Genomic DNA, 12,352 nt, shown 5'->3' on the forward strand with positions numbered 1-12,352 from the left:
AGATCAACCAAATAATTATGCTGCCGTTGTTCCTCGAATCACTTCAGGAGGTGATTACCATTTCTGAATGTGGCTGCCATCTTGTTCTTTAAATTCTGACACCTTCCTTGTGAGACATGTGATGATCCAAAATAGTCAATGTGGTTTAAATAAACCACTGGCATTGATTGGAGTTCATCAGTAGAGAAGTGGAAAGAACAGAAATCATTGCTACATAAAACTCCCATACATCATTTCTTTTACCTGGATTGTTTTATGGACTACATTCCCTTAACACTTGCAAACCAAATGCTTGCAACAGTTATTCATTCTGTATTGTTTGTCAAAACATTTTAATCTGAAGACTAGCAGAGTTGTTAGTACATAAACAAATATTGCTTCAGAATGCTTTGTACTATTAAATGACCAGTCAGAAAATACACGAATGAATATATACAACTAGAGACTTTAAAAAAGGAAATATATTTGCATATATTTGACCTATTTTCTTCTTCAACTATTTGACACCAGGAAGGTCATCTCACTTACTGCAGAGTGCAAGAGTTACGTTTGATAATGATATTGAAGTAATTTTTTTTTTTTTATCTTAGATATAAATCTCAAGAGGTTAGTAAAAACTAGGGGACCTTGGAGCATTAAAAAAGTTGAAACTAGGATCTATATCCTTTGTTCTTAGTCGGTGATTAAAAATGTGTCAAATGATAAAACAGTGAATGAAATGATAGAAACTCCATACAGTACAAGGCATGGGTAGAATTATTTTTATTTTTATCAACTCAAAACATATTTTTGTCAATCAGTAAAACATTTTGGCTACAAATGTGATAATGGGTAATAACGTTCCTCCATTCTACTTCAGTGGCTTACTGTTCCCATAAGTCATGTTTTTCCACTCACAACTCATTCAAGCTAACAAATACTTCACTGTGTTGCAGAACAGTAGGGTCTCGGTTTTTTTTTTCAAACACCTACACAAACAGAAAACTAAAATATGTTATGTAAAACACTTTTTTTGTTTTTTCTGTTAAAAAAAAAAGGTATTGAACGAAGAGCACAGCAAACAGAAGTAAACTAAATCTCAAGAGGAACTTGAACTTTTGCGTGACCTGTTTCTCGGCGGGAGCACATTCAAACGCTGAAGCAGTCCACCAGCCTTTTTGAATTCCAGGGACCTGCATGGTTACTCAGAAACCGCTCCTTGACCAGATCTTTGACAGTCTGGTAGGCGACGGCTTCCATCTATAAAACAAACATTCACATCATCATAAAAACCACAATGAAACAAAGTTACAATTCCCTCACGTTCACCACATTTACACTGGCTTGCTGGGTGGAATGTGAAGTAATCGTATAATCATTTATAGCTGACCTTGACGCTGTGGTAGGTGGGAAGACTCAGCAGGTAGCTCTTCCCGCTGATCTCTGCAGCTCGGAGGAAGTAACTGTAGAGCGCCCTCTTGCAAAGTCTGCTGGAGAAGTCGGGTCCACTCACAGAAGGAGAACTGGGGAAAAAACGCATATTTCAATGAATGCTTCCCTTTAGATGCATTGATTGTCTTATATACATGTATTGATCGTTTTGAGAAATGTATTGTACATTAGTGGATTTCAATTATATATGAACCCTTTCAAACATATTAACCGGTGAAGTTGACTTTGCAGTGTGACACACACACACACACACACACACACACACACACACACACACACACACACACACACACACACACACACACACACACACACACACACACACACACACACACACACACACACACACACACACACACACACACACACACACACACACACACACACACACACACACACACACACACACACACACACACACACACACACACACACACACACTAAAGCTCGCCTTAGCATTAGTGAGAGGTGGGTTCTGTATCAAGTATCCACTCGTAGGATCAAAAGTTGTAAATGTTAAATGTGTGTTCATGCACTGCATTAAGTGACTTGCTCATAACTAAGTTTTCCACCGCCAACACTATTTTGGAGGATGCAGTCTCCGCTTCAGGGGCTTAGCTGTGCTGAACATAAAAAAGTGTTGTGCAAGACAATTCTTCTATGCTGTTACAGCAAAAATCTTAAATGTGGTCTGGCTGACTGAGGGAAGAGTTTCCTGCAGGCAGCACTTACCACTGCTGCTAAGCTATTTCCTCTGGGAAACCTTGCAGTAAATCTCTGGGGGGGGGGGGGGGGGGGGGGGGGGCAGACCGGTGGTGAGAAGTGTTTTCAGTGAAAGACTCAATTCTGTGCTGGTATCGGGTATGACAGCATCGATGGGAGCCGACTTTAGCAGATGGCTGTGCAGGGTGCCTGAAATCATTTTGAAGGAATACTCCACCCACTTAATGAAAATATGGATCGTTCTCTCATGTATTCAAATCAATAGGGGTTGAATTTATTGTCAAAACTATAAACAAATAAGTGTTTAAAAAAACTCTTTCACAAATGGTGAAGTAAAGCTCCAGTCGTATGCTCACTACTTCTTTACACACACTTGCTCTGTTGCTACACGTATTTCCCAATTTCTTCATTTTCACCTTAACAAATGTTATTTACTGTGGAAGTATGCAAGAGCAGTATTTCTCTTTCTACCGTACGCCATGGACCTGGGATCAGGGGTATTCCCCTGACAATGCTACTTTGTAATGCAGAAAGAGAGCTAGTTAACATTAGCCGTTAGCTGAGGCTGACATGTTGCATTTAGTTAAATTATAATGATGACATTGAATTGTGGGATTTTATATAATGCTTTCTAGGTAGACAAGAAATGCTAGGGCAAGCTAAGACTGAGCAAACAATGAATTGCTTCAAAGATGAAAATCTATTGCTAAAGATGATAAGGAATAATTGGCAAGCTACTTATACATTAGTACATTGAAGAAGCCCCATACGACTGAAGCAGCGTCTTCTTTCATTTTCACACTATATTTAGTATTTTCCAGTATAGCATGTGTTCTTGCCATGCTTTCAATTGCTCTTCACCTCCCCCTCCACTCTTTATTCTTGCCCTTGAATTTAATTTCTTCTTTTTCAGGGAGCCTATTTTTCTTTGCCTATTTATAGTTTATTGTTTGGAACATTGTGCAGAGCTCATCCTGACAGTTTAAACTATGGTGTCGCCTTAAACTATTAGTTCAGGCTGCGGCACCGAAGCAGAAATATGCAGCATCACTGCGAGCGCAAAGCAGGATCTCAGATCTATTTTGGGCTGTAATCTCTGCCCAAGGACAACGCAGCCTCCAGTGAGAGCCACGTCTGGGTCACACTCTAGCTACTGGACATCAGCATTTGTCTGCAGCTCTAAAAAGGCAAGACATGGCAGAAGCCCCGGGCATCGCTGAGACTGTCTAACAAACACAAAGCATCAGGCACTGCCAGCAGTTCTAAGCTGTCCCTGGATGTGGCTGCAGTTTAAATGAGGTAAGCTTTAGTCAGGTCAGGACACACTGCAGGGACGGCACAAGACTTCACACTCACATTTCTGATGCAGGGACACACTACTGCACACTACTTCTTAGAATTAGTGACATTTGAATCTGCATCCTACCCATCAACGATGCGGCCATCGCTGCTGTCCAGAACTTCAACATCCTTGTCCCCGAGGCACCAGTTGACGCTGAGGCTGTCGTGCTTCGGGGAGATCACGGCCGGTCCCACGTAGTCGCCACACAGGAAGAAGATGTTGTGTTTCTTTTTGTAGGACGACGGCAGAATGTCCTCCCAACCATCACCCAGTCGCATGTTGGTGATGTTAGACACTTCTTCACAAAGGAACTTCTGGCCCCCTAAATAATCAAAACAAGCTCAGTATTTGTATTTGAACACACAGCGGAAAGTACTCCATGTAACATGATTTAAGTCACCATTCCAAATTGTCATACAATTACAGCTTCACATATATTTCACTTAGTGTCTATAACAGCTTTGGAAATTAAACTACCTGTAAAATGCCAGACTTTGAGAGCCCTCATATAACTCTAGGCCAAGAATTAAAGAGACTTATTTCCTGAAATATAGAATAGCTTTAGGCTCTTTACCTAGCACGGTGCTAGTGATGTAGACAGGCTGGAGGAAGTGGCTCAGTAGTGCACCCTGCACCCCAGTGACGGTCCAGCTGCACAACTTGTCACTCCCGGACATGCAGCACACTTTGGCCCCCCAGTGGCTCGGGTCCAGGTAGGCAACAGGGACCAGCAGGCCCTTGGAATGGTAATGCAGCTTCATACTGGTCCAGATGTCGTTTGAAGGGCCCCTAATAGGGATGGGTATTGTTAAGGTTTTAACGGTACTACTACTTTTATCGATACCGCTTATCCATCCGGTCCTTTAATCGGTTCTTTTGGAGAACAAAATAAGGTAAACTAACTAAACAAATTGTGAACAAAACTAACATTGCTTTTTATTTAAATTAAATACATAATATTTCACATCTAAAGAAACAACGTTTTAACAAATCTTATTAAATAATGTGATGACAGAACTGTAAACAGAAGAGCTGAAACTTTAACAAAATAAATAACTCAGTTACTAAGTCTAATCACTAACCCATGTTTGAATAATGAGTTAACTCCGTGTGTTGCTGCTAGCATACCTAACACCTGACGTGGAAACGTTACTCGTGGACGGGGCTACAGAGCTACTAGAAAGACAGTCGAACCCGGTGCATTCCTTCGTCTGGATGTGGTACACTTTTGCAAGTTGTTTAGACAAATTGCTCGTGTTACCGCCCTTACATGCTAAACTCTTTTTGCACTTTTGGTAACGAGCACTGTCCACATCGAGACGGGTAAAGTTTAACCACACCTCGGGGCGCGTTCTCTACGCCATGTCCCCTGTGTGTGTGTGTTGCTGCATGTAGCAGCTGGGTGTGTGTAAACTGCCCCGCCCCCTCGCACACAGACGGGAGAGATCGAAAATACTAAAAATAAACATAGACGCATTTTGCAGTCTTTTTGCATGTTAGAAACGGAGTTGGCGACACTAAAACTGCAACATAATGTTTGTGTAGCAATAATACATATGACATATTTTTTACATGTCTCCAGTACCGATAAAAAGGCCGCTAACGTCGGAGCTTAACGGTACCACGGTCTTTAATAATTCAGCCCCGGGGCCCGTTTAATACCGGGGCTCGGTATCCATCCCTAGCCCCTAATCAGGAAAGACGGATGTGTTTCAGAAACCATTCTAACCCATTTACTTTACAAACGTAAACCATATTAACTAGTTAACCCCAAATATTACATCTGCATTACATAACAAAAAAATAAGAAGTTATATATGACTCAACTTGAAAGAGATTATTTCCAGTTCTAATTTTAAGCGAATGTATTGACAAGTTTAGGAAAATAAAGATTGCTTTTTTCTTGGATGAGATTCTTGATTTCTATCATCCGAAGACAATTTACACACTGACTGCAAAAGACTTCTTTCAACAAAGTTGGGAATAAAAGAGTACTTGAAGTAGAGGTTCTTAGCCGCTCCTTCAGGACACTGATTGGTGTAAAGATGCAGACTGGTGTTGGGTTTCAGCTGAAGCTGGTAGCTGTCTGCACTCCTCTCCAAAACACAGTTCTCCTTAGCCTTTGGATCAGCATCAAAGAACAGCAGAAGCTGTTTGAACAGAAACCTGAACACAAGCCAGAAAAAACAGTTTGAGCCACGCAAGCACCATCAAAGGTTTAAAACAGTGAGTGTGCTGATCAGGGCTGCCTGCACTAGATAAAAGAGGCAATATTTATACATACTTAAGTTATGATCTTGTAAATGATGGCCTGTGCTGGGGTCAATGAAGCTGTTTCGTACCTTTTGAGAGCCCTTCTGGCGATGATGATGGCATGGCAGTCATGGACCATCGTTCCGTTGTAGCAGAGCCACTTGCTGCAGCTTGAACGGCCGGCTCCTAACGCCACCAGCGTGTAATGCTCACATGGACGACCTGCTGTGTCCAGCACCTCTGTAGGAAAATGACACTTTCTTTCTTTGACATGGACAATGATGTGCGAAATGGCATTCAGCTACGAGGTGAAGAAGGGATGACACATGTTAAACAATAAACAAAAAAAGCTGCGATCAAAACTAAAATGACATCCATAAACCCTCCTCATCCGTTTCCATTCAAACCATAGCTGGTGACTCAGAAGATTCATAGGTTATAAAATAAAAATCTGACTTTGAATAAGAAAAGCTAAAATAACTAACGGCAGCTCTTTGCCATCAAAATGTCAAAATCGTGGTTGGCACGGGCAAGCTTGGTGATTAATTCAGGGATGTTGCTATTCTGAGAATGGAGTAACATGCCTTAAAGAAGTGAACTGAACAGAAATGTTTTTGACGATCATTTATAATACTGTACAGTTTCCTAAAGTCAGGTTTTCTATGTCTATGGAGACTCAATTCGGATGCAGCCAATCAAATCGTTCATAAAGAAGTGACATCAGTGTTCTGTATTAGGAAGATCAGACTGGAAAAAATGTTTTTTAACTAACATACTGAAGGTGCTTACCTCTTATCAAGACAAATGCTGCCATGTGGCTCTTACAGCCATGGAAGTCGGGACACATCTTCAGCAGGTTGTCAAACATCTCACTGCTTAAAGCTGCCATCTGGTTCTTGTGCAAGTCAGTTTTCCAAACTAGGAGAAAGTGAAAAAACAGCTGTATTTAGAGATAAATATAATTTGGACACCACCATTTCAGTGCAGTTTTCTAAAAAACCCTTTTTAGACTTTTTCCAGAATCAGGGCATAACAATTTAAGCAAACAGTAATACCTGTAGTCCTTAGTTTCAGTCACTGTCATTTAAAATCTTGTCAAAAGGACAATACATATTTTTAACCATTTAGCAAAACAAATTAAATATGTTGTATCTATCTGTAAGGTTGAGTTCAGCAAATGGAGAATGCATTATTGCATATGTCTTACAGACAATTAAGTCCAAATCGTCTTTTTATTTTATTTTACTCAGTAGTGCTAGCATGAGGTATTGAGGTCTGAGAAGATCATTTTCAGTTTGTGTTGGAAGATGTGAATTGCTTCTGCTGTCCAGACTACACCTGCAGTTATTCCACTATTGTGTGACCTGGACATAGAAGAGCATTGACCAAAATAAGTAAGCGGAAATCCAAAAGTCCAGAGCACAGTTATTCCCTGCCCTTAAGGCTACAAGAGCACCAGACACATCTATCCACCTTCAGTCTGTGTGCTCTCGTCAGGATTAGGATCCTTGATCTGGTCCAGGATGAGCTCTTCATCGGAGTACAGACATTTGACCGGTGAAAAACCACGGAGAGAGAGGGCAGCATGGTCATCATCCGAGTACTCATCCTGAAAAAAATAAACATCATCATTCTGGTAAAAAAAGGGCAGTGCTATTTCTTCTCCACAACCTACATCTCTAGTGTTTCTCTAGGAAAGAAAGTTGTAGTCAAATCAATATCAGCACATGTAAACAGACTGTTAGGGAGAGATAATGAGACAAAAAGGACAACGTAAATGTGAGATTAACATTGAGAATGTTTTTGCTGTTCTCGGCTTCAGGGACAAAGTGGCTGCAGATGGCTTTGTGCCCCTCCATTTAGCTGGAAAATGATATCAAGAACTGCTATACTTGCCAGTCAAATAATATGCTGTTTACTATCACAGATGTTGAGATTTTACACTGTCGTCATATTTTCAAATAAAGCAAAATAGGGATATTTATGCCTTTGTAATTTCAAGTTGTATGTGCAGGACAAATTCCACATGAAAGCAGAAAATTGCATATTGTGTTTCATATCCAGGATATTGGCTACTGCCGGCTGAATGTGACAGATGCTTATTGCATCTCGGCTTTCGGAATTGAATATCTCAGGTGAAGGCCTGAACACCACTTTAATAATGGGGAAAGTAGTATTTTTATTTATTTACCTCATCTCCTGATAGGATGTTGCCAAAAGGAAGTTTATTGTTGAGTTTTGGAAGAGAAGTCTTCTTATTTTTTGGTCCATCACCTTCTTCATAAAGTAATGCCTCTTTCACTTGGTCAAAGGAAGCAGGTAGATCTTTCCTGAGATGGTAACATAAACAAATAAAAACATTTGACATTGTAAATGTAAATAGTACTTCAAAAGAGTAGAGGATATAAGAAAAGATGAACAATTGTATGTAAATCAAAAGGAATGTATTATGGAATCACATTTACATTGCAACTCAAAATTAAATAAAAATATGTTTGATCACAGTAAAGATAAAGCTTGCCCTTTCTGGTGTAAACACAATACAACACTGTCGCATTTTCCATTACCTCAGCCCAGCAGCATCGCTGTAGAAGGGCCCTTCGTCTGTCGGCTGGACCCGAGGAATGCGAAAACTAGCAGCACCTCTCCTTGGACTGTATTTAAGTGAGTCCTGATCTGCCATGCTTATGAAGCAACCTGTACAAACATTTAAATTAAGTTAGTGTGATGGTTTCATATTTAGCCTTGCCCAAATAATCAACAAAATGCTTTATTTAACAAATGCCCCAAGATTAAGAGTCCTGTTGTTTTAAGACTCAATTGCACTAAACCTGTAGGTTGTTTATCATAAAGAAGTCAATTGATTAGTCAAGATAGTTTTTTTTATAGAATATAGATAGTGGATGTCACTGGTGTAAAGTAACCAAGTAGATTTACTCGAGTACTGTAGTACAATTTTGTGGTACTTGTACTTTACTTGAGCATTTAAATGGTGTGCTACTTTGCACTTCTACTCCACTACAATTCAGAGACACATAGTGTACTTTTGCACCACTACATTTATGTAATACCTTTAGTTACTTTTGTTTGTTTAATGTTTAATTTACACATTAATACATCAATTACTATATTAGAAACATATAATATATTATTCTGAAATGGATCAATCTGCTCAATGAGTATTTTTACTTTTGGTACTTTAAGGTAGGGTAGGTAAGAATGGAGAAACCAGCTCGAGTGCGCTAGAATTTGAAAGCACACAACCGAAAAAAATCTGCCCCTTCCTTCAGACTTCCTTACAGAGCCCCTCCTCCAACACACACCAACGCGCACATGACCAATGAGGGCACGAAATAAGTTTGTGCCCAGATGGAAGGCTGACAGGCAGGTAGGCCATCCAATTGTCTGACCCGGGCCGGATCAGACAATTGGTCTTGCTTTTTACAGCGCCACGGCTTCCATTAATGAAATATTTGTATATATTTATTGTCAAAGCATCTAATTTGTTCATTGCTTTTGGGATGTTAAGAGCATTCCATGGGATATAACAAAAAGTGTTTCTGAAGTGAATTACCTACACTCTGGTACTTCTACTTAAGCACAACATTGAGTACTTTTTACACCTTATTTTTTTGTAGGGCAATGATTTATAGGTTCCTATGGAAGCCCATTTCCGCCACTTGAAAAAAATTAAATCCCCATGAAAAGTCATGATGAGATAAAAAGTCATAAAAATCAGATAAAAAGTCATAATTATGAGATAAGAAAGTTGAAATAATGAGATAAAAAGTCATAATTATGAGATAAGAAAGTCGAAATTATGAGGTAAAAAGTCATAATAATGAGATAAAAAGTAGTAATTATGAGATATAAAGTCATAATGAGATAAAAATGCATAATTATGAGACAAAAAGTCATAATTATGAGATAAGAAAGTCGAAATAATGAGATAAAAAGTCATAATTATGAGATAAGAAGTGCGCATGCGCTGCAATGGCGCTGTCTTCAGAGGTCCCTTCATCACCTTGCTGCTCTCCACCATGCAAACGGCATCTAGTCCTAAATAAGGTAACTTTTATCAATGTTAGATGTTACATATAGCCTATATTGCAGCTAAACTACAACAATGCAGTCCTTATAGCTTTGACATTAACTGTTATGAACTATAATATATATGCCTATAGTTTTGTGGTAACGTTCACGGGTTAGTTAGGCTAGCAACTCACAGCAGCAGTATGCCTACACTATTGTCATTAGTGGCGTGAACGTTACCACAAAACTATAGGCATATATATTATAGTTCATAACAGGTAATGTCAAAGTTATGAATTGAATTGTTGTAGTTTAGCTGCAATATAGGCTATATGTATACATCTAACATTTACAAAAGTCACCTGTAATAGTTACCTTATTTAGGACGAGATGCCGTGTGCATGGTGGAGAGCAGCAAGGTGATGAAGGGACCTTTGAAGACAGCGCCACTGCAGCGCATGCGCACTTATCTCATTATGACTTTTTATCTCATTATTTCGACTTTCTTATCTCATAATGACTTTTCATGGGGATTTTAAATTTAATTGGCGGAAATTGGCGTCCATAGGTTCCAGCCTTTTAGTCATGACAATTGGTTTCTTTGGTCTGTTTCATGCCACTCAAAAAATAAAAACAGTATTTTTAAAAATATTTGAACCACATGATTAACCAGCGAAATTGCAAAGATAAGTTGAGTTTTTTAAAAAGGACCAGTTTCTAGTCAAATATTCGTGCATTTTAAAGTGCCGCAAACAAAGGAAAAAAATGCAGTCAAGCTAACGATGAACGTTAGCTAGCGTGACTTAGCTGCCAACTGCACGAGACTTTCAGTAAATGCTTCCTAAGCGAGTTATAAACGTTTGCACATATTTGAGACGAAACTGTGAAAGTAAACGTTTCACTGAATGTCAACTAGTTTATTTAGTTGTTGCCCCTCGAAACTGTGAAGTAATGTTTGCTAACGTGTTAGCTAGTAGCAAGCGTTATCTTGAATGTGCTCAACTGGCGTTCGAACCTCTCCAATCTGAGAAAAAACATACAAACGTCGAGCTTGAGGTTTAACGATCCTAACTTTCAAAAATATTGTGGCCACACTTAAGTTAAAGTTTACCTTCGGTCTTAAGACGTTCCTCTAACCTGTGAAAGACGTGGTTGTTCTCCACGTGTTCGGATCCAAAGCCGAGATGAGGGCGTGGTGCAACCTTGGAGGCAAGTGAAAGGGGGAAGTGTTCTTGAAATGATGTCAAAAAACCTTAGTGTAACATTTCCATTTGTCACAACAAATCTGCACGAGTTTGACCCTGCAACGAGGTACATTAAGGTCGGAGGTGGAAGAAGAACTAATATATTGTTAAAGTAGAAGTACCAGAGTGTAGGAATACTCTGTTACAAGTTAAAAGTACGAACGTATTAGCATAACAATATACTAAAGTACCTAAAGTAAAAGTACTAATTTTGCAGATTGGCCCTATTCAGAATTATATTTCTGTTTTGATTATAATTATTGATGCATTAAATTGTTACAAACGCTGATTTTAATTGTATGCTGCAGGGTTGTGAATACAAGTGTTAAATATATTTCACATCATTATTCCAACTCTGCAAATTAACTAAAGGTATAACATAAATGGTAGTGTGGTAGAAGTACAAATACATACATACATACATAAGCTACATACATACATACATACATACATACATACATACATACATACATACATACATGTATGATGCTTGGCAAACATGGTAGGTCTCAAATGTATTTTGAGTAAAACAGCTTGAAAAGATTTACACATTACGAATGTGCTTTGTCAACAGGCTCAATGCTGTACAGTTTTGCCTGCAACAGAAGAGCTGTGACAATGCATTTGGGAAACACTGTCCCTGAACAGAACATGTTTTAGAATGTTTATACAGTATCTTGTATGCCACTACTCTTTTATGTCTTTCACCACAACATTTAATTCCAAAACTATGGTCATAAATAAGCTGCCAGAACAGCCTACTCTTCTGGGAAGACTAGAACCCTGATTAGGAAAATATGTCCATTACTCCAGTTCATCCCCACTGTGTTGAATGGTTTTAATGTTAGGGCTAGAGCAAGCCATTCAAGTTCTTTCACATTGAAGTCTAGAAATAATTTCTGTATTGATCTTGCTTTGTGCACAGGTGTTTTGTCATGATAGAACTGCTGCCACAGTTGGATTATTGTCTAAAATATCTCTGTTTGCCATGGCGTCATCCTCGCCATCGATCGACTGGAACTAATGGGACTTGTCAAAACCATGAAACAGCCCCAGACCAAATGTAGCATGTGGAATCTTCTTTTGATTTATTTGTAGAGTCACTTTACATACTTTCCCCATTATACAGTAGTAGTTGTCATTGGTTGGCAATTAGTGGATGGGCATATAACATTTGAAAAATACTACAACTTAACATGATGAAATCAGAAATAACCAGGGGGATGTCCACACATGTTGGTTACATGGTTAAATATAGTGTCCAATCTCTGTTCACACTGTTAGCTCTATGTGGATGTCACCATTTGGGTAGAATTTAGATTGAATT

At 39.0% G+C, this 12,352-nt stretch overlaps 1 protein-coding gene across 2 annotated transcripts; it reads right to left on the minus strand.

Annotated features, from left to right (window-relative positions):
- Positions 1-747: 747 nt before the first annotated feature.
- On the minus strand, positions 748-11,040 carry adad2 (adenosine deaminase domain containing 2). Of its 2 annotated transcripts, none has more exons than XM_079648400.1 (11): positions 10,893-11,040; positions 8,317-8,446; positions 7,941-8,079; positions 7,223-7,358; positions 6,539-6,667; positions 5,839-5,989; positions 5,492-5,662; positions 4,071-4,285; positions 3,581-3,818; positions 1,370-1,502; positions 748-1,239 (listed from the first exon to the last, which is right to left on the minus strand). In XM_079648400.1, the coding sequence occupies exons 2-11, from the start codon at positions 8,430-8,432 to the stop codon at positions 1,129-1,131; spliced, it is 1,539 nt and encodes a 512-aa protein (XP_079504526.1). In that variant the 5' UTR covers positions 8,433-8,446; positions 10,893-11,040; the 3' UTR covers positions 748-1,128. The 2 variants fall into 2 exon arrangements, with proteins under 2 accessions (XP_079504526.1, XP_079504527.1); XM_079648401.1 differs by having other exon boundaries at positions 10,919-11,037.
- Positions 11,041-12,352: the final 1,312 nt, after the last annotated feature.

The sequence above is a fragment of the Notothenia rossii genome (assembly GCF_949606895.1).
Source record: "Notothenia rossii genome assembly, chromosome: 9".
Taxonomy (NCBI): Eukaryota; Metazoa; Chordata; class Actinopteri; order Perciformes; family Nototheniidae; genus Notothenia; species Notothenia rossii.